The sequence below is a fragment of the Camelus dromedarius genome, chromosome 34 (assembly GCF_036321535.1).
Source record: "Camelus dromedarius isolate mCamDro1 chromosome 34, mCamDro1.pat, whole genome shotgun sequence".
Taxonomy (NCBI): Eukaryota; Metazoa; Chordata; class Mammalia; order Artiodactyla; family Camelidae; genus Camelus; species Camelus dromedarius.
This window is the reverse complement of record NC_087469.1, coordinates 1,540,894-1,567,612: the sequence shown is the minus strand read 5'-3', so window position 1 is coordinate 1,567,612 and position 26,719 is coordinate 1,540,894. Positions and strand designations below refer to the sequence as shown.

At 35.3% G+C, this 26,719-nt stretch overlaps 1 protein-coding gene and 1 pseudogene across 4 annotated transcripts in view; one reads left to right on the top strand and one right to left on the bottom strand.

The window, feature by feature from the left end:
* ATM (ATM serine/threonine kinase) overlaps positions 1 to 26,719 on the bottom strand; it is a 117,146-nt gene that overhangs the window by 83,602 nt on the left and 6,825 nt on the right. For all 4 annotated transcript variants that reach the window (XR_010378889.1, XM_064482019.1, XM_064482020.1 and 1 more), the window contains exons 5-18: positions 24,304 to 24,468; positions 20,882 to 21,053; positions 19,929 to 20,167; positions 18,159 to 18,322; positions 12,341 to 12,510; positions 10,675 to 11,046; positions 9,960 to 10,154; positions 9,074 to 9,169; positions 7,817 to 8,042; positions 6,155 to 6,280; positions 5,469 to 5,594; positions 4,353 to 4,442; positions 3,039 to 3,210; positions 2,061 to 2,260 (exon numbers count right to left, since the gene is read on the bottom strand). Coding sequence is in view for 3 of the 4 variants with exons in the window: in XM_064482019.1 (XP_064338089.1) it covers positions 2,061 to 2,260; positions 3,039 to 3,210; positions 4,353 to 4,442; positions 5,469 to 5,594; positions 6,155 to 6,280; positions 7,817 to 8,042; positions 9,074 to 9,169; positions 9,960 to 10,154; positions 10,675 to 11,046; positions 12,341 to 12,510; positions 18,159 to 18,322; positions 19,929 to 20,167; positions 20,882 to 21,053; positions 24,304 to 24,468 (2,513 nt within the window). In the remaining variant the exon portion in view is untranslated. The remainder of the gene's footprint in view (positions 1 to 2,060; positions 2,261 to 3,038; positions 3,211 to 4,352; positions 4,443 to 5,468; positions 5,595 to 6,154; positions 6,281 to 7,816; positions 8,043 to 9,073; positions 9,170 to 9,959; positions 10,155 to 10,674; positions 11,047 to 12,340; positions 12,511 to 18,158; positions 18,323 to 19,928; positions 20,168 to 20,881; positions 21,054 to 24,303; positions 24,469 to 26,719) is intronic.
* Positions 25,347 to 25,506, top strand: LOC116150257 (U2 spliceosomal RNA; annotated as a pseudogene).

Below are 26,719 nucleotides of genomic sequence, written 5' to 3'. Positions count from 1 at the left end.
TGTCATCACCATCGGGATTAAGAGCCTGAGCAAGACTCTGAAACTATATTATATCACCAGCCTCTGAAAACAATGCTTGGTGATAACTTCAATGGTTAAAAACTATTCTATTAATGAATTTTGGAAAGCAGTAGTAATTATGGGCAGGGAAGAAGCCATATACCCTGACTTATCTCCCTATAAGGCCACTTTGTAAGGTTCTCTATGGCTACAATGGGTATAAAGGGCTACTCAGTAACTACCAGTTATAACGGCAGTGAAAACTAGTTTCTGAGAGCTGCCACATGGCCTTCCAGCTGCAATAAGAAATCAGCTTTTTTTTTTCCCGTACCATCTATATGCAGAAAAATGTTTCTTACTCTTTCTGATATTATAAAACAACATTAATTTGGACCATGTTAAGTATTTGCCATGAGAGTCATGTGTGATGTTACTAAGTATCTGGAAGTGATTTTAAACATCAAAGCTTCAAGAAAAGCATACAGCCCTCCCCACTGGCCAGGGCTGGAGACTTGACCAACGTGTTTGCCAGGGTTGAAACCAGGGACCAAACAGGGCTCAACTAAGCGTATTTGCCCAGGACAGGAGATCGACTAGCATGGTCACCACAGATAGGAGATGACCAGGAATTCTACCAGGGACTCAACCCTGCATGTTTCCAAGAGGTTCTAATTAGGGAATCACCTGGTATATTTCCCAGGGCTGAGGAAATCACGTGGCACGTTTACCAGTTTGCTAGGACATGACCATGGACTCAACCAGCCTACTCACTGTAGCAAGGGCTGTTCTTGCATGTTCACCAGCACTGGGGCCAAGGGTATGGCCCACACGGTCAGGAGATCAGGTAAATGCAAAAACATTGAGTAAGTAAATGTATTGAGGTTACGTGGGAAGCCAAGTTTTTTACTGTTGGAAAGGGAGCTACAAATACAGACAGAGCAAAGAAAAATAAATCCTATGATGTTGGACTGGAATCGGAGATATCTATCAGTAGATGAGTAGACTGATAACAGAAGGGAAGTAGAGAGGTTACTTATGTTAACTCTATGTCTGATCACGAGGAATCATGAGACAAACTCAGAGTGAGGGATTCTATATAGCAAGTGGCTATACTACCCAAAAATACGAAGGTCATAAAAATGCAGGTCATGAAAGATAAGGGAAGACTAAGGATCCACTCCAGATTGAAAGAAACTAAACAGATCTGACAACTAAATGCAATGATGTTAATTTCCTGATGATTATACTATGGTTATATGGGAAAGTGTCATTGCTTTTAGGACATACACACTGAAGTGAAGGGGCATCAGGTCTGAAACTCAATCTCAATATGGTTTAGAAAAAAGGTGTGTGTGTGTGTGTGTGTGTGTGTGTGTGTGTGTGTGTGCACACGCAGAGAGAATGAATGATACGACAAATGCAGTAAAATATTAACTATATAAGCTTATGAAGAAAATACGAGAGTTCTTGTAGCATTTTAACTTTACAGTCACTTTGAAATTACATTAGGCGGGAGGGTATAGCTCAGTGGTAGAGTGATTGTTTAGCATGCAGGAGGCCCTGGGTTCAATCCCCAGTACCTCTATTAGTAAATAAATAAGCAAGCCTAATTACCTAATCCCTCAAAAAAGAAAAATTAAAAAAGTGAAATAAAATTAATTTACAAAAAAAAAAAGAAATTACATTAAAAAAATTTTACAGCATGTAAACCAAGGTCAAGGTAAGATTCACACTTCAACTACAATGTTATGTGAGTATTATTTTTACATTCAGAGTCTGTGGCTCTTGGTTGGCCTAGCTTAAAATAATTTACAATAATTATAGCCAAAGAGAATAAATCTATCCAAAGTCCATACTAGTTTTAATGTATCAGTATCCACTTAAATTTTTTTCACAGCACATTTAAACAAAAAGTGTATTTTACAACGTTTCAGATTCATTTCTCAAGGAAGCAATTTCGGCTCTTAAAAGGTACTCTGTGATTCTTTTATATCAGTTCATGATACTTAGCTAGCAACATCAGACACAACTGAAGCACTTCTTCATTTCACTGAACTCACCATGTGTAGGTGGAGAGATCTGGTAGGGTCTAGCATGCTAGAATCAATTAACATTAACAATTTCCTCCGAATATCAGCTGCTCTAAATGACACAGTATTGGTTTGAGCAGTGGTCACACACATACACAAGAACTTGAGCATGTCCAAAACAAGTAGATCTTGCTTTGACAGATGTTCTTCAGCTAAAGGATTCGTGGCACCTAAAAATAAAAAGCACTTACTAAGAATAAGATATATATTGAACATTAACACAAATATCTTCCCTTCAAACAACAACAAAAAAGAGGTGAAAATACATGTAAAGCAAAATTATGGTGAAACTAATTATATACTAAAAGCTTCAAAATTCTTCATAAAAGGTTACCCTAGGATTTCGTCATCAAGAAATAATCTACAGAAAAATCTATATAGACAAATATTTACTGAAATACTATTAGAAAGGAATCTAAATTTCTGCCAATAAAAAAATGGTCTAGTAAATTAGGGTATGTATGTTAACTGGGATATTATGGACCCACTAAAAAGTATAATAACTGATAGTACAAGTACCTAAGTGAAAAAAAATGCTTATAATTAATGTTAAAAGAAAATGGACAAGGTATAAAAATTCACTTGAATGTTGATGCTGATTATAATTTTGAATGGGTCTATATAGAAATAACAGCGAAAGGTAAAAAGTTACTGCGTTATGGGTATGTTTTCACTATTCTGCTTTCCATTTTCCAAATAACCTACAGTATGGTTTTATTTCTTTACTAATTTTTTCAAATTCCCCCATGAAGAATAAAATAGGAAAATAATAAATTCAATTAAAAATCAGAGAAATCTAAAGTGTATAGAATGAAAAATCCTAATCCTAAAAGACTAAACAAAAAGAAAATAAAATGAGCATAAAATTAGTATCTGTGAGGTCTTTTATAATGACAAACCAATACAAAGAGGTAAAAAAAAAATCCCATGCAGTAAAAACACATTTACCAATAGTGAGCTGGCTCTCCCCAGATTCATTTGCATCAGTAACATTACTAGCAGGGTGATCATTAAATAGACTCATGGAAGACTGATCCTCCATCTCCATTAGATTTTCATGAGTATCATTGTCCACTGATTCTACTTCTCCCAAATCCAACGGCTTTTTGATAATGGATGCCTTCAAATAAAAAAATAAAAATAAAGAACACATTCCTTTCAAGTTGGCATCTTTCAGAAGAATGCTGTAATTAAAATCGACCTAATCAAACAATTCAAGATTCACATGTATGAACTCTGCAGGATTTTTTTCGTTAAATGTCCAACAACAGGAAAATGGATATATAAACTGTAGTGTCATGTAACAGACTACTACACAATCTTTACAAATAATTTCTTATGTTAAGAAGTTTGATACTACCCCAAATGATGAGGGTATAGGTAAAATTATAAAATTGGTATGACTATTTTGGAGGACAATGAAAATATCCATCAAAAAGTAAAATTCACAATTCTTTGAATAAGCTCAAGTAGGAGCAGACATGTATAAGAAATTTGCTGTAGAACTCTTTGTAATAAAAAAAGAAACCATTTAAAATGTTTAGATCCATTGGGTTAAAATACATATATACTATTATTCCCATATATATGAAATACCACACTACCACCCCCCCAAAAAAAAGGTAAGGTATAGCATTATTTAGTGACATGGAAAAAAGTAACCAAGATTTATTATTAAACAAAAGTTATCAAATTATGGAATATTTTTTCACCCATTAAATATCTGAATACCTACTATGTGTGCCAGGCACTGTTCCAGACAAAAAGCATGTGTAGCATAAGCCCATTTGTATGGAAGAAGAAAAATAAATATCAAGATGAGACTATGTTGCTTGTCTGGCAAGGTTTTTGTTTCTATTTTTAAGAACAGAAAATTGGTCCTGGGTTCAATCCCCAGTACCTCCTTGAATAATAAATAAGCAAACCTAATTACCTCCCCATCCAAAAAATAGAAGAGAAAATTGTTTTGAATTTCGGTGCAGTGTCATATAGAAAAAGGCACTGAGTCCAGATGATTCGTTATCAATCACTCAGTCTATTATTTATTGAGAAATTAATAGCTAAGCATTATGCTAGTATTGACATTAAGAAGCAATCAAATACATTCCCACCCAAACCAAATAACTTTATTTAATTTCCACATTTTAAAAACATAAGATGCCATATACTATGAGAAGCATCCTTATTTAAGAGAGATTTCAAAGTTACAAAAAGCATCTTAGAATCAATGAAACACAGTAGTAAAACAGGAGGCATACTTACTAAACTTCTACAAATATCTGCAATATCATTCATTAGCTTTGATGTTAATAATCGTAAGAAAAAGCCAGATGCAATCTTATTTGGACTGCCCTGTAATTAAGATAAACAAAATACCAAGCAAACAAAGAAATAAAAACAATTATTCTTTGCGGATAATATTTTCTCTATCATTGATGAAATAAAGATTTTCTTTTACATTGGAAATTATCAGAATAGGCATGGATAAGGAGATTACTATTAGGAACGAGACATAAATTGCTTCAAAAATACTAACCTCTGGGGGAAGGAAATAGCTCAGTGATAGAGCGCATGCATGAGGTCCTGGGTTCAATCTCCAGTACCACCATTAAAAAATAAATTGATTTTTAAAAAATACTAACCTCTTTTCTTAAAGTAATAATAACTGTAGCACATAACTTTCATTGGGCATAAATAACATTAAAGTAAAATACCAGCTATTGCCCCTAAAATGGGCAAGCAATAATCATAGCTTAGAATTTATTCTTCAACTCTCTTCTCCCCCACTTACACCAAAACATTCAAACAAAAATACATGTTGATATTATGGATAAAAGGCCATGTACTTAACATTAGCTTTAAAAAGTATTTCCAGTTATCATCAATACTCTGGCCTAGCTCAGCTACCCCTCAGGTCTGCTCCAAATCAAAACAAGGAATACACACAGAAGTGCTCTTTCTACCAAATGTTATGGAAGACTGTCTGAGCAAAAGAGAGTAATGTACGTGCTGGAACTATTGACCTTTGTGTGCTCACTAGCCCTGGTACAGCATTACGCCCATCACATGGCTAGCCATCAAAAAGTTTTTCTTAAATGAATGAAAATACACTGGCAATAAAAAAAGCCACCGACTAGTTGTCTATAAAAGGGGTAAGATCATCTCAGAAACTTTCCTGAGAAGGTTAGTTTCATGAAAATAGTTTCATGAGAAACTCAGATCACCTGTTGCTTTATTCCTGTGGATAATACCTTAATTTACCAATTTAATTTTAAAGTAGTGTATAAACTTATGAATGGATCCCCAAAATAGTAACAGCACCAACCAGTTATCAGCCTCCCAGACAGGCCATGCCGTCAAGTAGGAAGAACATCTTACCTTGGCACAGTTATACAAGCAACTTGTACACAGATGCATCATATTTCTCAGTTGAACAATTCTGAACTCCTCATTTGTCTTATTTTTAAACAGAGTGATACTTTCTCCTGCACACTGCATTAGAGACTATTAAGAAAAAAAGGGAAAAATCCAAATTTCAATTAAAATGATAGCTTACTGATTGTTTCTTAGTTTTACTTAAGAGGGAAAACTAAGTGTTTCAAGAAATTATACTTTGTTATACAGTATAATTAAAAATAAAATTATGAATAATTTTTTTTAAACAACAAATCTTATACCCAGTTAGCCTTACAGATCACACAACTGATAGAATGGTACACAGGATTAAACATGTTGAGAGCCTACTTGACTAACTCTCTTAGTTAAGAATTCTTTAAGATAACTGATCCAAGAAAAACTTTTAAAAGTAAGGATAAAAATCAGTCTTTTTGTGAATGAGATTAAATTTCAATGTGGTATTATTTCAATTACTGTATTTATAGTGGGCTTAAAATAATTTCAAATCTTAAGGAAGGAGACATAGTATCATTTCTTCTCAGACTGCACAAATGAAAGAGAAAAGTTGACCTACATAAAAATTTGTTTTCCAAACATATATACCAATTTTCCCAGAAATATATTTCATTCAAATTAATCCAAAACATTACGGTCCTAAGTCTTCCTACCTTGGCTTTCTGGAATAATTCTGATGCATATGCTTCCTCTTCAGCTATCACACCCACATAGCAATAGCAGCCGAGAACACCCACCAGAAGGCGTGAACACCGGACAAGCGCTTCTGAATTTGAAGTCTTAAAGTAAAACCCAAATAAAAAAAAATTTATATATTTCATAAATAATTTTGAGTATGATTATCTTTCATAAGAGCAAATTTTATGTACATATTAAGAAACAAAAGCTCAGGTAATTGAATCTACAGTGGCATAATTCCGATCATCTCTAAAAATGTCTAAGGGATCCCTGCAGAGCTGTGACAACCAGGATTCTCAGGAAAACCAGCACAAGTATCTCCTAATGGCCAAGTAATATAGCTCTTCTTAAAGTGGCTCAGTGTACTTCACACAAAGGTAGGGGGGGAAAGAAAGGAGAAAAAAGCTGATCGGGAAATAAATGTAACTCTTAGAACATGAGTAGAAATTGGATCCATATAACATTAAAATGGTATTTTGAGCTTCTAATAGATAAGAACTTTGATTTATTCAACTTTTTAGCCTCCACAGACTAGCACAAAGTATTTTTGCAAGTAGATACTGCTCAGCCAATTTTATAGAATTATGTAAGAATGTGCAAAGATTATACGGAAAAATTAGATTTTCAGATATTTCTGTTCTATACTGTATGAAATGGTATTTTAGGGGAAAACACAGAAGGCAGCTTACTTCGTAATGAAAATGGTTGCAACTATAAACCCCAGAAGAATGTCAGTGATTAAGGACAAGGCAGATCAAACAGATACACTGTCCCTTCTCTGGTTCTTTGGATCATTATTTGTGGCTATTGAATCCACTCCTTTGAGTAGCTTGCAGTTTTTATTTTATTCAACAAATATTTTATCATTTATCATGTAACAAGGCATTGTAGAAAATACAAAGATTAATAAAAATTGTATATGCCCCTTAATGAGGTTATAGCATAGTTTAAGAGATATTTGTGTATATGGTACAAAGAAGATGCTAAGGATCATTTTAAAGTAGAAATATTAAATATTAATATTAATATTACGATAAATTATTTTGACAGAGATTATCTAAGAAAGGCTTTAGCAAGGATTTTGACAGGTTGATTATTTGCACACATAGAAATGGGTAGAAAGACACAGGAGTTTTGGCAAGAGAATAGCACATACAAAGAGAATTTGTGATTTTAAGACAAAGGAAATGATATATGAGACATTACTAGATGGTCTCCCCAATATAGGTAACTGCTAGTTCATTTGTTGATTTCTCCCTCTTCAAGTACAACCAAAATCTATTAGATCAGTTTAAATTATGTCCTTTTCTGTTATTGTAACTTCTCCCTCCTCTGTATTGAGTTTCTTTTTCATCAAATAATCACTATGCTCAAAGCCATTATTAATACCCATTAACCCACCCAAAGAATTCTATTTCATTAATGTCTACTTGGTCAATGAAAATAATCGAATTATTATTCTTCAGTTTTCCTTTTTTCACGTTAAATTTTCCCCATTTGTAGCCACGTGTGATCATTTCACTTTTAAAATTAAGCTTCTCACCACCCTTAGTGCCTTTCCTGCCCCTATTTCTCCTTCCTGACAGTCTGCCAAGGTGGAATCAAATACAGGCTTTAGTCCTTTTTGAAAACCTCACCTCAGATGAGTAGTTATTTAGAAGCTGTTGTGATAATCCCAGAAGACAGCGATCCAGTGATTCCTTGAGATTTTGGTGGACAGAAAACCCTACACTGGATTGGTGCTTTTCTATACTATGCTCTTCCACAATGGTTAAAAAATCCATCTTGTCAAAAGTCGTCTGAAGAAACAGTTCTTCGGCTTCTGAGAATGAAGGCTCTTCTGTACTTTTTTCATGCTGCTCACTTCAAAAAAGTAAGATTTTTAATTTATAAAATCAATTACCTAATATTTCATCTTCATATAACAGCAATCGATTACAAATGAAAACATTAACTTAGCATCTATGTTATTCAAAGACTATTTATATAATTAGTGAATCATTCTTTTATTTTATTTTATTATTATTTTTTTATTTGGGGGGAGGTAATTAAGTTTTTTTGTTTGTTTGTTTGTTTACTTAAGTGGAGGGACTGGGGATTGAACCCAGGACCTCATGCATACTAAGTACACACTCTACCACGGAGCTATACCCTCCTCCCGAATTATTCTTTTAAATGCTTCTCTTCTTTGTACTTGTATGCTTCAGCAGCAAATTTTACTAATAGATGCACAAAAGAAGTAAAAGTTACAATCTCAAAGGCAAATTCAGAAAGTATTAAAAAAATTAACACCAGCTATGAACACTAAGAATAACGTTATCTGAAAACTTTCCCTTTTTCACCACTGATTTCTCCAGAATATAGATTTTTTTTATCTTATGCCTTCCTGACGTAGATTAGGAATCTTCGTGCCAATGAGCCATTTTCAGTCACAGCGATAAACATAAGCCTCCTGAGTCAATCAACTAAATGAGGTTTTGAGATTCATTCGTTTTCCCTGTCCTCAATCACCATTAGTTATCATTAGTTTTTAAGCCTAACAAATAATCAGACTTTACTTGACATATAAAAATGGGTCACATCTTTAAAAAAAAAAAAACTCATTTCACATGATTTTTATGTTCTTAATTTCCCATCATAACCATTTTATTTCTTCTATTGGCAAATGTCACATTATATTATACAACATTAAAAAGCAGTAAATTACATAAAAAATTATAGAATATAAATTACAATCATTAATTAAAAGAGCCTTTTCCCTAACAGCTATGATTTTTTAAATTGACTAATTCAGTTCATAATTTTTATGATGCAGCTACTACCCTGCTAAAATTATTATCTTTGTAATTAAAGCTGTACCTTAAAGTAACCCAGAACTCTGTTAGATAACATACCATTCTGGCACACTTTGGAAAAAGTTCATTGCATCCTTACAGTTTTTCATAGTGAGACTCACAAGAATTTTCTCCAGGGCAAGATGAGGAAAATCACTATAAAGGAAAATAAAAATCTTTACTTAGAAAACCAAAAGCCATTTAAAGCATTCTCTAAACTTAAATGTCGATGCTTAACTATAAATATTGACCTCTAAAATTTGGATCCAAAATTAAAACTGCTTTCATCTGTACTGAATTTCTTAACATCTGAAAAAAGAATTTAAGGGGTGTACATTTTATGTAACTATCATCTTCAGTACTTCCTAGGATCTAGAAGGATCATATCCAAGGTTTAAAGATTATAAACAATTATGAAATTAAGGTACAAGCACGAGGATTAAGAAGTCTGCCCTCCAAGCACTCAGTTCTAAGTCCCAACTGCGGAAAGGTAAAGTGGGCAAGCTGCTCCCCATCTGAGTGCTTAAGTCCCATTTGATCTTCTTCTCATCTCTTCCCCTAATTAATTTAATATATTTCACCCAGAAAATACTCTCATTATGATTCCAGGATACACCTGAGATGGATATATATATTCAGATGGACCTATTTATAGAAGGTCACAAAGAAACACATCAGTGCTTAAAAAACTACATGCATACTCTTCATGCACATCCCACTTATTCTCACTGTCTAGGCAGAAAGACAAAAACAGACTAAAATAACCTAGACAAGATCCAAGTACAAAGACACTGTGAAAGGCGGTATGGTTTACTATTTACAGCTAGTTCTGGGAAATCTTGCATGATCACTGTAAAATAAAGCCATCTAGTATCAAATAAGAAATGGAGGGCACCTTATAAAAACAAACAAAAAAACCAGCAGCATGCTAAAGAACTCAAACTACCTGTGAAGAATTGGAGGCAGCTCTGTACTGTCTTCAAAGTCTTCCTCTAACTGACAGAATAAGAGCCACTTCATTATCAATTCTTTTAAAGAAAAATTTCTGTTTACATCACATATACTCTTCTCCATTCCTGTTTTTACTGTTTCTGGGACTACACAGGTGGTCAGCGCCAAAGTCAAACAGCATACTGCCGAACTACAGCAAAACAAGGGACAATTGTTGTCAAAAGTAAACCCTTTGAGGGACAGAGGCCTTGTTTATCTTGTTTACCACTATACTGCCAATGCTTAGGACAGTGCCTGGTACATGGCAGACAAATAGTAAGCTTCTGCAGACTAAAGGAACACAAAACAATTATTAAAAAAAAGTCGGACTGTACTTGAGAAAATTCTTAATTAAGAACTATCTCTTACATAACAGTATGCAGTACTAAAAAAATAATAAAGTTTGCAAAGATAAGAACAAGCAAGTAATTATTAATTGTCAATTACAAATAAAAGAAATTTAAACACTTAATTCTTTAAAATTAGTCTTAGTACTCTCTTCACATTTGAAACTAAATTCTTACTTATTTATTAAGACTTCCTGGACAAAAAAACAAAAGCATCTGAAATAGAATTTAATATATCTTTAATGAAGTTACAAAATTACAAAAATCAGGATAAAACATAAATATATATGCTGCAAAACATAATACAATCCATCGTAAACTTACCGTGAAGGTTTGCAAGCTGATCCAGTGAATAATTTCCAGAATTCTCTGTCAACTTCAACTAAATTACCTTGAATTATGGCTCCAAGTAAGCCAAAGTTTTCAGCTTGTATTTGTTCAGAACTTATACCGCGAAGGGTAATAGACCAAATTTTAATCCAGAGTTTCAATAAATCTGACTTTTGAGAGCTTTCGAGGTCTGATTTCTTGCCTTGACACAGTGCAACTTCCATAAGGCATCGCGACACATACGGCGTCCGTTCCCCACGTCGCTGCTGAGGCAGAAGCTGGCACAGTATCACTAGCAATGGTGACAGCTCACAGCTAGGGAAACTTGCAGGGTATTTTGATATTAACTGAGCTGCAATCTGTAACCTTAAGAAAGAAGTATAAATAATTTGAAAATTATTCAACTCCATTAAGAAGCTAAAAGGAAATAAATATATAGACACAGTATCCTTACAATAGCCTAATTAGAATGTCATCACCATTTCCCATACTACCCTCAGAATAAACTGGCTCTTCATATTTATTAGGCCCTACTTCCTAAAGTGACAAAAATATTGGTAACATTTTGGCTAGCTGGGTAAGTTATCATATTTTGTTTACACAAAACCTTTAAATAATTAAATTACCAATATTCTACTGCTTAGTTATTGCACCCACCCCTGCTTTTCAGCCGTGAATAATAATGCTGTAAAATAAGAAAATGAACAAAAACCCCCAAAACTGTTTCTGCTCGGTATTAATTCAGTTAATTCAATAAATACCTGCTGCATATCCTCTAGAAAGAACAGGAACTTTATCTTTTTCATCTCTCTATCCCTAATGCTTAGCACACAGTTATGTTCAAAAAATAACTCTAAATGGACAAATTAAAGAATCTGAAATAGGTACCATCAACTATAGAAAAATAAACAAGAGCTTAAGCAACAGGTATCTAAATCAATACACTCCCCCCCACTCAATTACATTTAAACATTGTATCAACATGGTGAAGATCAAACAGAACTGTTAACAAAAGTTTGACTATAATCTACAAATTTCTAACTGTCCTTAGGCAACCTTTATCCTCTCTTGGTTTCAGTTTTCTTTTTGGTAAAGCAAAAAGGCCGAAAATGCATGAATTCTACAGATTCCAACCAGACCTAATATTTTTGTGATTCGACAGAATTCCATATTTTATTTCATTATTTAAATAATTGTGAATGCTACATGAGACTGAAGAAATAAGAAAAAATAACTTTTCATCATGGCATAAAATCCAAATTATTCTGTGATTTCTAAATGCTATCTTTAACTTCTTCCTAATCTAATTCTAGTAGAAGGCATTATGCATACCAAAATCTCTTTGCTGTGAGGTATACAACTCAGTGAAATCCATGAGGCACACACTACCGACTGCCTACCCGGCAACCATTCTCCCTTCTTCCTTGCTGTGGCAGTATGCTTAGGAAAGGTGGACCTGTTCCTGGCCCCAGGAGATAAGCCATGGTAGCTGATCTCAGCATGTCCTGGCAATCATCTTCCCCTCTGTCCGTGGCTGGTTTGGAAGTGGACAAGTGACCTAGTTCTGGACAATGTGATAAAAGGATTCTACTGGAGGTCGTGAGAGAAAAATTAATGAGACTAAAATGATATTAAAAAAGAAAAAAATAATAATTTTTACCAAGGCACAAGATCAAAATCATTCTGTGACTTCTGAAGATGATCTTTTATTACATCCCAGCCTAATTCTATTTTCTTCTTTTTGCAAGGTGCACTGCAATCACTAAATTCTCTTTGTGTGGTTGTATACGACTGAGAAATTTCCAGAGATCTGGTACCTTCATTAAAAACCTGTAAAATAACAAAAGGAAAACTTGTGTTTTTTTTTTGAATATTGCTATTGCTCACTAGAAAAAAAGTTCCTCCTCAAATTAAGATACAAGGAAGTCATAAAGCAAGAGTAATAACTTGAAGAAAATAAGGATATGATAATATGGTAACAAACACTTCGCAGACTATAATGGCTCTCCAGAAAGCAGATATTACCAAGTAAGATACTAGTTTTCTTTCCTGAGAAAATTTACTAAAAGCACCAAGACATCTAAAAGGAAAGCAAAAATCTCTATTTTCAAAGAGAATAAATCAAAAACTTAGCATTAAGAAAATATTTGATAAATGAAATTACCTAGGATGTTAACCAAGTCTCTGGAGAAACAGTTTTACTTAAGGAACATGAAATCTCGAGGGGAAGTGCCAAGGTGACAGAGTAGAGGGACTCAGAGCTGGTCACCGCCCACAAGTGCACCAAGAATTACATCTACAAACCCACTGAACCGCCCAGAACACCTACTGAACTCAGGCAGAGTGTCTCTCACTTCAAAGTACAGGATGATTCTCACAAAATACAGCAAGAGAAAAAAAGAAAAAATACCGGTGCCGCACTGGCAGAATCAGTGAAACTGGCTGGAAGGTCCCTGCGATCCCCAGCCCTAGATGCGAGCCAGCAGGGACAAGCCGGGACAAGCCAGGACAAGCTGCTGGAGACTGGTGACGAGCCTGAGGGGAGGGCGGGGGCCCACTGCACAGAGACAGCCTCTGGGGGCTGGAGGGCAGTGTGAGCTCTGGGTGGGGGGGGCATGAAGAACAGAACAGCCTGGGACCCCATAAAAAAGCACCACTGCGCATGCACAAGGGGTAGAGGGGCGCAACGCAGCTGCACCATAGCCACTGTCCCCACTTGGCTCCATTATTGATGTGTTCTCTCAGGAAGAGAGGTAGGGCCCTGTCACAGCCATCACTGCTGTACAAAAGCAGGGCTGAAAGCTAAATCCACACCCAGGGGCCCTGCAACTTCACAGGCAGGACTGAGATTAGTTTACAGCCCCAGGTAGAGAGGGTGGACTTGCTCCACTGGTACCACTGTGAACCTGCACCTCTGGGAGGCACAGGCATCGAGTGGAGTTCTGGCACCCAGCAGGGGAAGTACAGGTATTTACAACAGGATGGCGTACCGTACTGTACACAAAGGCGGGGCTGGGGTCTGCGCTGACCTCGTGGTGCACCATGGATTCAGGCGTGTGACTGCAGACTCGCTAAGGCAAGTCCTAGTGTCTCACATTGGCAGATCTGCACTGGTAGTTCTGGGCACAGGACACCAATGCAGGTGGCTGACATTCCTGCAGCTAAGGCTGGGACAAAGGCAGCATCAACAGAGAGTACTTTGTGGGCCCTCATAACAAGTGACAGACACCACCACAGAGGGCACTGCCAGTAGACATCTCCTACGGAGGTACACTCAATGACTCTTCATCCCAGCTGAAGCACTCCAACCCTGCCTACAACATACCACATCTCAGAAATGGGCCTAGAAGCCTTTACTCCAGCAACAGGGGAGCAGACCCAGCCCTGTCAAGGCTGTGACAACCACAGAACAAAAAAGGAGGCCCAGCCCAGAAACAACAATCAGAACAAGCTCTGATCACCACAACACCAACCACACCCCCAATCAAAGAGATAACAGCCAACACACACGGAAGAGAGACACGGCAGCCACCCATACTAAGAACAGCTCTCACAACAAAACTATCAGAGGCACACAGTCTACACAGGAACACTCCCACTTCGACTAAAACCAAACAAACCAAAAAACAGCCCTTGAAGACCACAGTAGATAACTGATACTCCTAAATCCATACAGAGAAATATAAGTGAAATGAAGAAGCAGAGGAACCACTCCCAATTAAAAGAACAAGAGAAGTCCCCTGAAAGAATGAACAATGAGATAGACCTCGACAGTCTACTAGACCATGACTTCAAAAGGGGGGGGGGTGATAAAAGCACTGAAGGAAATAATAAAGACTAAGAACAGAAACAGAGAACACTATAAAAAGGAAATTGAAAATATAAAGAGCTGATTAAAAACAGAAAACTCAACTGCTGAGATAACAGCCGAGCTAGAGGCAGTCAAAAGCAGACTAGATAATGCAGAGGAATGAATAACTGACTTAGAAAACAGGATAACAAAAGTCACCCAATCAAAACAGCAGACAGAAAAGCAAGGAAAAACCAACGAAAGCAATACAAGGGATCTATGGGATACCATAAAGCAGACCAACCTACGATAATAGGGGCCCTAGAAGGAGTAGAAAGAGAAAAGGGGATTGAAAAGGTATTTGAAGAAATCATGACTGAAAACTTACCAAACCTAAAGAAGGAAACAGATATTCAAGTACAGTAGGCACAGAGGGTCCCAAACAAGAACCCAAACAGACCTACACTAAGACATATTATAATTATGATGGCCAAAGTTAAAGATAAAGAAAGGATTCTAAAGGCAGGAAGAAAAAAACCAAAGAGTTAGTTCCAAGGGAACCCCCATAAGACTTTCAGCTGATTTCTCTACACAAAAACTGCTGGCCAGAAGGGAGTGGCACGATATATTTAAAGTGATGAAAGCGAAAAACTTACAACCAAGAATACTCTATCTAGGAAGGCTCTAGGTCAGATTTCATGGGGAAATCAAAAGCTTCATAGATTAAAAAAAGAAAAAGCTAAAAGAATTCAGCACCACGAAGCCAGCTTTACAATAAATGTTTAAGGAACGTCTCTCTAGTCATGTAACCACAAGAAAAGAGAACAAAAAGAAGAAATAGAAAAAAAAAAGACCTAGAAAAGATTGCTTTGGCAATTCGGGGTCTTTTACAGTTGCACATAAATTTTGGAATTGTTTGCTTTACTACTGTGAAAAATGTCATGAGTATTTTGACAGGGGTTGCATTGGATCTGTAGATTGCTTTGGGTCATATGGCCATTCTGATAATGTTGATTCTTTCAATCCAAGAGCACAAAATATCTTTCTATTTCTTTGCATCATCAAAAAAAAAAAAAAAAAAAGAGGGACAGAGAGAGAAAAGAAAAAAAACAACAGAGTACAGGAATCACAATCCCTGGCTTCAGACTATAATGACTACAAAGCTACCAATCAAAACAGTATAGTGCTGACATGAAAACAGACACATATATGTATGCAACAGAATAGAGAGTCCAGAAATAAACCCACACACCTACAAAGAAGGCAAGAACATACAATAGAGAAAAGACAGTCTCTTCAATAAGTGGTGCTGGGAAAACTGGACAGCTACATGTAAAGAATGAAATCAGAACATTCCCTAAGATCATATACAAAAATAAACTCAAAATGGATTAAAGACCTAAATGTGATACCAAACACTATAAAACTCCTAGAGGAAAACATAGGCAGAACACTCTTTGACATAAATTGCAGCAATATTTTTTTTTTGGATCTGTCTCCTAAAAAAAGGAAAACTAAATAGGACCTGATTAGACCTAAAACCTTTTGCACAGCAAAGGAAACCACCAACAAATTGAAAAGATAACTTACTGAATGGGAGAAAATGTTTGCGAATGATAATACCAGTAAGGGGTTAATATCCAACATATATAAACAGCTCATATAACTCAACATCAAAAAAAAACCTAATTTAAAAGTGGACAAGAATTAACAGATACACACTATTATACATACAGTAAGTAAACAAGGACCTATTGTATAGCACAGGGAACTATGTTCAATACCTTGTAATAACCTATAACTGAAAAATGAATATATATATATATATATACACATATATATAACTGAATCACTTTGCTGTACACCTGAAATATTGTAAATCGAATATACTTCAATTAAAAAATAAACAACTTTTAAAAAGATAGAATATCAAACAAAAGAAAACAAAAATGGGCAAAAGACCTGAATAGACATTTTTCCAAAGAGGAAATGCAGATGATCAACAGGCACATGAAAAGATGCTCAATATTATTAACCATCAGGGAAATGCAAGTCAAAAGTACAGTGAGATGTCACCCTATATCTGGCAGAATGGATATCATTAAAAAGAATACTGGGGCAAGGGTATAGGTCAAGTGGTAGAGCACATGCACAGCACCCAAGAGGTCCCAGGTTCAACCCCCAGTACCTCCTCCAAGGGGAAATTAATAAACCTAATTACCTCCCTAATTACAAACAACACAAGCAAAGAAAAAAAAAAAGAATACAAATAACAAATGTAGGTGAGGATGTGGACAAAAGGGAACCCTCCTACACTCTTTACCAGAATGTAAACTGGTGCAGCCACTATGGAAAACAGTATGAAGGTTTCTCAAAACACTAAAAAAAAGAACTACCACATGACCCAGTAATTCCAAAAACCAAATATATATCCAAAGAATATATATATATATCCTGGGTATATACCCAAAAAACCCAAAAACACTAAGTTGGGGTGAAAAGACACATGCACCCTAATGTTCATAGCAGCATTATTTACAATTGCAAAGCTGGATATGGAAGCAACATCAGTGTCCGTGAACAGATGAATAGATAAAAAAGATGTGGTATATATACACAGTGGGATGCTACTCAGCTATATAAAAGAAATTTTGTCATTTGCCAGCAACACAAATAGATTTGGAGGGCATTATCCTAAGTGAAGTAAGTCAGAGAAAGACAAACAGTATATGATACCACTTACATGTGGAGTCTAAAAAACACCACAAACTAGTGAATATAACAAAAGGAAGCAGACTTACAGATATAAAGAACAAACTAGTGGTTGGGGTGGTGCAACGCAGGTGTGGGGGAGTGGGAGGTACAAAATACTGGGTGTAAGATAGGCTACAAGGATATATTGTACAAGATGGGGAATATAGTCAATATTTTCTAATAATTGTAAATGAAGTACAACCTTTAAAAATTATTACAAAAAAAGAAAAATAGGAAATTTCTTTATTTCTTCTATGGAGGAAAAAAAAGAGACATTAAGCGATCAACTGATGATGTAATATATCCGTACAACTGAATCTTACTCAACAATAAAAAAGAATGAAGTACTGATTAATGGACAAAATGGAAAACCTTTGAAAATATTATGCATAGTCAAAAAACCCAGACACAAAAACCCACATATTGTATGATTTAATTTATATGAAATGTTCAAAACAGGCAAATCCACAGAGGCAGAAAGCAGATCAGTGGTTGTTTGCTAAGAACTGAGACTGATCGCTAATAGGTACAAAGTTTGTTCTGGGGGTTATGAAAATGTTCTGGCATTAGACAGTAGTGATGGGTGCACAATGTAGCAGTAAAAATGCCAAATGAATTACATGAATAAATAATGCACTGAATTATACACTTTAAAACAATTAATTTTATGCCATGTGATTTCAAACTCAATAGATAAAACTTGAAACATATGGGGTTAGGGTAATCTTATTTCCTACAGACCATCTTTTAAGAAAGCAAAAATTCATCATCAGTTTTCACTAAGTTTATGTGTGCAAAATAGTTATCTTTCCAGTTTAATTGATGGTGTTTTGAAAGGAAAAGTTACATGTATAGAATAATTTTACAAGCTTTTACAGGCCCAATGAAAGGGAAATTAATGGGAAATTTCAAAATGTGACAAGACCTACTATACCTGGTGACAAACATCTGCCATCAATTCAATCAAGTTTTCCTTGACAGCAATATTACGAGCTCCTGAAGAATATTTCCCTCTGCTTCCTATATGACTTATTTCATTAACTAGTAGGTCATATAGGTTGTATAAGATACTTCTCCATTTTCTTGATTCATAAGCACCTGTAATTTTAAAATTAATTAATTTAATTAAAATACCTTTTATACATACAATCCACTTGAACTGCCAACTCCCATATAGCTATTCAGCAGTTAAGATGGAAATAACATTAGAAGACATCTGGTCCAGCCTAGTTCATACTAATGTCTCTTCTGACCATATCTGTGACAAGCACTACTTTGTAATGATGTCCATTTCACACTCAGTTAACTGTATTTCTTATAAAATTCTTCCATATTCTCATCTAAATTTCTCTACTCAGTTCAATCAAAATCTCAATTAAACTGTCTCTAATTTCCTCTCTCTCTCGGCAAATACAACTAATACACTCCCTCTTTTACATGAGGACCAACTTCTATGTATGTCTTTGTTTAACAGAAAAATATTACCAGTTCCTTCAGCGAGTGTAGAAATGATACGTTATCCAGACTTATCATCACAGTCATCTTTTCCTAGACACACTTGAGTTAACTTATGTCCCTCTGAAAATGCTGACTCTACAAAATCTGGTGAGCATAATACTCCCAGCTGTGATTTAACGAGTATGGGAAACAATGGGGCTATTACTTCCCACAACCAACCAACCATCAAATCTATTAGTGTAGCCTAAAACCATACGAGTGTTTCCGACAGCCTCATCATCTGCCAATGTTCAATGCATCCTAAATATGCAGTTAACTAAAACCCTAAACATGCCACACCATCTCCTAGTAAGCCTGATTTTCATTTTGGTGAGAGCTATATGAAAGATGAAAAACTAAGAAGAGCCACTGTTCTTTGACCTACAGTAGTTTCCTGGGCTACAAATACATCTAACTATACATACCAGAAGGGCCCATGAGACATACACAGCTGCTTTTGATAAAAAGCGGCTACAGTAGTTTTCCTCCATTTTAGCTATTACTCAAGGAGGAGTGATTCCTTAATAAGGCCATTAAATCAGCCATTATGATTAGTCCAAAGGCTGGTACAAGCCAAAGTCAAATGTAGCCTATGCATAAGGGAACTCACTCAGTTTCACCCAGGAAAGTTCCTATCTACTGAATGGACCTACATCATCCAAGCAGTACTGTCTTGGGGAAAGACAAACGTAAAGGCATGAAAGGAGGATAAGTCATTCATTTCTGGTTTCCCTAGCAAACAGCCCAGAGTAACCATAAGGTTTAAGGCAATATGTATTTAACTTCCTTGGAAACTGACTAATCTGCCTCGTTCAATTCACCTTCATCTGTTATATTTTCTTATAAAGGCAATATGCAGACAAACAAGATCCTGCCTTCTCTAAATGCTTTCACTCTTACAGTCTGTGTCACCTCTTAGCACCTAATTATTGCTGCATAATCAGCTCCTAGAGGGGGACAGTGTCATACGTTTGTTTGTATTCCTCAAAAAACTAGCATTGTACTAAACAAATGGTAAGGCATATGATTTGCTACCACAGCTTCAAATTCTTTAAAAAAAAAAAAAAGTGTGAAAAATATCCTTATGACTAATAATATTACCAAGCACAGCAATCCAGAGGAAGCTCATAACCTGTAACACACAGATTTCATACTTAAGTCTTCTAATGAAGAAGCAAATTCAAAATAGCAAAAACTTTCTTTATACCTGTTTCTTGAGTTCTGGCTCCCTTTGGATGATGGATATAAATTTGTAGTTGAAATAATTCAATAATTACTTCTTTTAAGGAATCATTAAGTCTATGCTGAGTCCAAATATAAAGCAAAGTAGGGAGAATTTCATCTCCTAATTCACACACGCGAATTCGAAAGTTAACAGCCAAAGTCTTGAGGAAGATAACAAACGCTTCTAAGATATGATTTAGGCCTGCAGAGCTCTTTTCTTGTCTGTGACAAAAAATAAACAGACTTAAGTTGGTATAATGGAGGGAAATACACAACTGAAGACACTTATGAAAAAAACAGTTCTTACTTGGCTATTAAGAGATTACTCCTGCTAGCTCTCTCTGCTGCTAAACATTTTACAAAATTATACAAAGCTAATTTGCAATACTTACCACTTGTAAAATGTTTCACACTATAAATTGGGTAATGCCACATAAATATAAGACACTGATATTCCCAAAATACATCCCTACTTCATTTTATTCTTAGTACCTTACATCTATCTTCAAAAATGGGGAAAATGAAAATACTTAGAGGCCATATAGCTTCCCCTGTTATTAAAAAAGCAAGACAGACCTCTACACTCTTGAACATCACTTCACGTTCTACACATTGGATATTCAGGAAGTGTTGGACCTACCACCTTCTTTGGGAAACGACAGTTCTACTATAATCAGCCAATGCTTTTCTTTCCGTTTTTCGGGGGGGGGGGTGAGGTAATTAGGTTTACTTATTCATTTATTTTTAGAGGAGGTACTGGGGATTGAACCCAGGACCTTGTGTATGCTAAGCATGCGCTCTAGCACTTGAGCTATACCCTCTCCCCAGTCAATCTTTTTCTAAAATTGGTAATACTTTTAGTTATTGAATGTAAAACATAGTCTTGCAAAAAGATCAAATGGATTTACAATACAAAACAAAAGTGGATTAGGTTACCTTGCTTGCTGAATAGCCTTAGGAAAAAAATCCCAATTCAGAAATTTACGATCTAATTTATCAGTCTGTGAACAGCATCCTTTGGTCACAGCTTGAATTATTCTAGCCACCAAAACTCTATTAATGTCCTGTGAAGGTTTAAGATACAGCTCAAAGTACACAGAGAATAATTCTAAAAACAAAACAAAACAAAAAACCAATGTATTAGTTGTTTTTAAAAAGAAAATTACCAAAACATTTAACTTAAAGGTCACAATCCAATTGGAATTTCAATAATTCCAACAGACAAAAGATTAAAAATTATACTAATTTATATTTAACACAGTAAAAGCATTTCATTAATTGTATTTTTTTTTTTTTTGCTTTTATTTCTACTGCCTGGGTAGGCTGCCCTAGGAGAACATTGCTAAGGTTTATGTCAGAGAATGTTTTCCTCCAGGAAGCTGATAGTGTCTAATGTTTAAGTCTTTAAGCCATCTTGAGTTTATTTTTGTGTATGGCGTGAGGGAGTGCTCTAACTTCACTGATTTACATGCAGTTGTCCAGCTTTCCCAACACCACTTGCTAAAGAGATTGTCTTTTATCCATTGTATATTCTTGCCTCTTTTGTCAAAGATTAATTGACCATAAGGGTGTGGGTTTATTTCTGGACTCTCTATTCTGCTCCATTGACGTATGGACGTCTGTTTTTGTGCAAATACCATGCTGTTTTGATTACTGTAGCTCTGTAGTATTGCCTGAAGTCTGGGAGGGTTATTCCCCCAGCTTCGTTCTTTTCATTAATATTTAGCATTTCATTAATATTTAATTTTATTAATTAAACTGTCTTTAAGACAAGAACAACTACAGACAGCAGAGTATGTGAACATCAGTTTAAGAGCAGGTCTCAGATAAACTACTTAAGTTCTCTAATCCTAAATTCCTTCAGCTAGGCCTAACAAAGCAGTTGACACAGCGCACTCACCATTGTTTGGTCTGGTTTTGTCTTAATACTAATTGATTAATAATGTGTGTGAAGTGTGTCAAGAACTGCAAAAGGTCTGGGACTTTATTTGTAACCTAACAAATCAGAATGCCAGTTTCATGTATGTTGGCAGAAGATATGAGATTTCTGACCGGAGGAAGAGGGCAACTTATTTCTCTCAGCAATGATAGTAGTCAAGAGTACCTTCATCAAGATTTGAATGGTTGCCAAGAGCTGGAAGGTGGGAGTAGGGGAAGTTCTCGTTAAGTGGGTAGAGTTTCAGTTTGGGAAGATGAAAAAAGTTCTGGAAATGACTGGGGATGGTTGCACAACAATGTGACCATACTTAATGCCACTGAATTTGTATACTGAAAGATGGTTAAAATGGTAAATTTAATGTTTTGTACACTTTACCATTAGTAAAAAATCATACTGAGGTCCTAGGCAATATAAGGCAGAAAAAAGAAATAAAGCCACATGGTCCAGAAATGAAGGAACAAAAAAACTCTCTACTACTTGCAGATGATATGACTGTCTAAATAAAAAATACCACAGAATCTACAAAAGAGCTCCTAGATCTAGTAAGCAATTTAAGCAAGCTTCCAGGATATATGACTGATATACAAAAATCAATTGTACTTCTGTATAACAGCATTGAATGACATGGAAAAGAAAATTTTTTTAAACAGCAGTAAAATTTACAAACTGATGCAATATAAATCTAACAAAAATACACAAATTCTGTATGCTGTTAATTATAAAACTTACGTGTTTTATAAACACGTAAATTTTATAATTAATAGAACACAAGTTTTAGGTGTTTTTTTAAAAAAAAAAAAACTTATTTAGAGATATATGTTCATGGACTGGGAGAGTCTACATTGTTAAACAGATTCAACCCAATCTCAATAAAATCCCAGCAGGACTTTTTTGCAGAAATCAACAAGCAGATTCCACGGAAGTGTCTGCTCAGTTTTAGGCCACTGTCTCATCTCATTCTTAACTCTCTCCCTAGACAGCCTCATCCATGACCATGGCTTCAATCACCACCCTACCAAATATATTTTGAATGTAAACATCACTTTTGGAGCAGAGTCTTCATCAGAGAAATAAGCTTCAGAGAAGAGAACTAACTAGAAAAATAATTCAACAAAAAGGCTGGTTATCAGAAGTGAAAGTAGTTTGCTTAAAAATAAAGAGAATTTCAGAGAACATGCCAAATGATGAAATAATCATAAAGAGACTAGAACAGCTGCCTTTGTTTCAGTGAGACCCATTGTTACAAGTTACAATCTAAAATGTACAAATATCCTAAATATTTAGGATGAACCATTTTGGTGACAGACGTGTCGGGGTGTCCTAGACATCACTGGCCTATTCTCCAAAGGCTGCACCTAGGCTCACTGAGGGTCGGGTCTGGGACACAGACTCCTTTGTGTTTAGAGCAATAGCAAAGGCCCCAGATAAGAAATGAATGCAGCAGCTGAGAATGCCTTCTTTCAGGTGGGAACAGTAAAGCACAGTGCAGGGCACTGATGAGGGCATGGTTTCACGGGCCACAAACATTTCATTCTGAAATGATAAATTGACAATAAAAAAAATAAATAAATGTAAATGTCTTTTAAGTTAGCATAATTTATCTTGAATATTTCTCAATCAAAAATACTCAGTTTCTAAATTTTCAGAGATGGCAGTATTAGAAGATTTTGACATCTGGCTTAAAGTCACCTCATTAAAATCCCATTTTCATCCATTCAACCCACTCAGGCCCAGAAATACTCCACCTTTGAAATCAATAAACTCAAAGGCTTCAGTCTCTGACCATAACTTCCTTCCTTTGTGGTCTCTCAGTACCTCTCACCTACAAACTGTCAACAATCCCTCCCTGGCGCCCCACTCTACGTACCTTGTAAGTCACTAGATCCTATATATTGCATGCTAAAGCTGTTGATTTCCATTACCTAACCAGTGATCTGCTAACTGCCTAATCCAATGAATACTTTTGTGTCTTATCATTTCTACAACACTTAAAATGTCACACTCCTTCCAACTTGAAACTCTCCTGCTTTCTCTTTTATAACATCTCTCCTGGTTTTCTTCTTTCCACTTTAATCATTGTCGCGTTTAGGTGTCACTGATCTGTGAATTCACTGCATCCAAATTTGTCTATATCGTGTTGTTTTTTCCTGCCACTGGACTGTCAAGTCTTTGAGGACAGGGATGGCTTCTCTGATTTCCATACTTCCAGTTTTGACAGCAGGCACCTAATACATTATTAGTGACAACAATTTAGGAAGTACATAATACATGAAAACTAACTGTCAGATTCTATAATCATTTAATTTTATTGCTGTTAAACTGTGAGGTCACTGGGGAATATAAATAGACTATGACTGCTGTTTCAGTGAAATTTCATTTCACAAGGAAAAATTCGCAAACACCAAACTTCAAAACGTACCTAGCCACTGTTGCTGAGATATTTCACACCAGTATTTCCTTACTGAAAGAATGTCCTTCAGCAATATGTTGCTGCAATCGGCCCCATAAATGGCTCTATTAGATGAATCCTTCACTGTATCCATGATATAATTCAAGAGTTCTTGACATTTTAGTCGGGGTGCTCCTATTTAAAAACAAAATAAACAAACAAAAACATATAAATCTTAAAGAAAAACAAGTTAAAGACACTTGGAATGCTAATTATATAAATATTTCCATCTAGGAAATTACTATTAACCAACATCCTTCTCATAAAACAAGAACTGGCAAACTATGGCCCAGGGGCAAAATTCAGCCAACTGCCTACTTTTAGAAATAAAGTTTTACTGGACCATAGACATGTCTATTCATTTACATATTGTACATGCCTACTTTCCTGCCGAAACAGCAAAACTGAGTAGTTGATACGTGCTACATAGCCTCTAAAATCAAAAACATTTACTATCTGGTCCCTTTACAAAAGTTTGCCAACGCCATAGGATTATATAGCAAAAACATTCATTCACATTCTAACTTTAATAATTCACAATTTCTGGCATTAGACCTAAAATGACCCAAAGATTCTTGGAATTTTTTACAAAAAGCTGAATTAATTAAAATAAGTTTATAAGGAGAATACTATTTACTTTGAAAAGCAAAATTACTCCCAAGTCCTATAGTAGCATTTATGGCATATAAATATGCAATTTTTAGTTTTATTTATTTACTAGAGGTCCTGAAAAATCAACATTAACGGATATATTCTTAAAAGTAACAAAAGTACATTTAAAAATTATTTGTTACTTTTAGTAAGTCATACTGATGTCACAGCTTAAATTTTTCATATTTCAAAACTAACGATCTAAAAAATTGCATACAAACTTTTTGTTGTAAGCTATGAGAAAGGTGCAAATCATTATGTAATTCTGAATATATTCTAGTTAGGTTTTTTTTTTATGATGGGACTAGTTACCATCTTCAGAAGTATGGTAAATAGATATACACTGATATAACTAAAACATCATCATTTCTCAGCCTTTTGGCTAAGATCAAGTGTGGTATCAGTTCTTATTAGTTTAAAAAATTATTTTTACTTATGGCTTATATCATAATCTTAGGCACCCAGCTAATGATGAAACACACAGTCATAACATCCTCTGCTGTAACACTCTGTGCATTTTTCTCTTACAATCCTTACAACATTTTCCAACTATAACATCTGTTATATCAGTACATTCTTAAGCAATGGAATTAATCTCTTTATCTCAACACATATTTCCAGCAACTGTCCTAACAGCAAATGCTTAATAAACACGTTGAATAACCACATAAATTAGTATTGGGATGAAATCAGATTTCCCTTTGGCCTTAATCCCAATATATTTCTTTCCTCTGCCAAATTGAAGTGTTTCAAAAATTATGCTCACATACATTTCTAAAAAATCTGCCTCAAAAGGACAGCTAGGTTGGCTACAGAGATTTTTGAGGAATCTCGTGGAATCTAACATACTTCAGAGTTGAGTTTTCTATTCTCTAAGCTCTGTCTATGCTGTGTCTGCAGAGAAGTAGACAAATGTTTATATAAAGGATTGAACAATATTTGCTTACTGGTTCCTCCCCAGCTACCTCTTTTTTTCTGATCTGTTTCTTTCATCATATCTTGGATACCAATGTTAATTAAGCAAGCCTGGCAAAGTCTGGATATGTGTTTAAATTCCCATCAACCCTCCAACACTTTGGAAAAAAAAAATGGAAGAAATGAGATGACATGGTAGTAGCTCCCTGGTTTTGCTCCAAGATTAAAGGTATTTAAGTTATAAAGTCACTTTTGAAAGAAAAAAGAGCCTTAAACATACCATTTTTCAAACATTTAAATGACCTTACATTGAAATTTTCATTCCTGTAAACCAACAAATTGATACTTTCATACAATTTAAAATGTGATCTCCATTGTTAATTTTGCAGTTGAAGGTTTTTTCCACTATAAAGTAAAATTTTATAGCTGAAGGTTTTTTCCACTGCAGACTTTTCTGGAGGGCTACAATGGACTACTAATTTCTTTCTCTTACTCACTCACAAAGTCTGTAAGTTTGTAAACATACTAAGATCTACTGAAAGCCCAGCATTAGTAGCCAAGAATGCAAATTTTAATGGATGCTGAGCAAAAGTGAGTGCAAATTATTTCAGTGTAGCTTTCTGCTGTCTATACTGGAGTCTCTTGTCAGGACCTACAGCTATCCACACAAACTGACATCTCAGAGGAGCTGGAAAACTAAATTTCTGCTAAAGCCATTGTCTTTTAGACTCAAGCCTCAAACCACCATTCTGAAATAACATTCACTAACAATCTATATCCTTCCACTTAATAATATTTACCAACATTGGGCTTTTCTGAT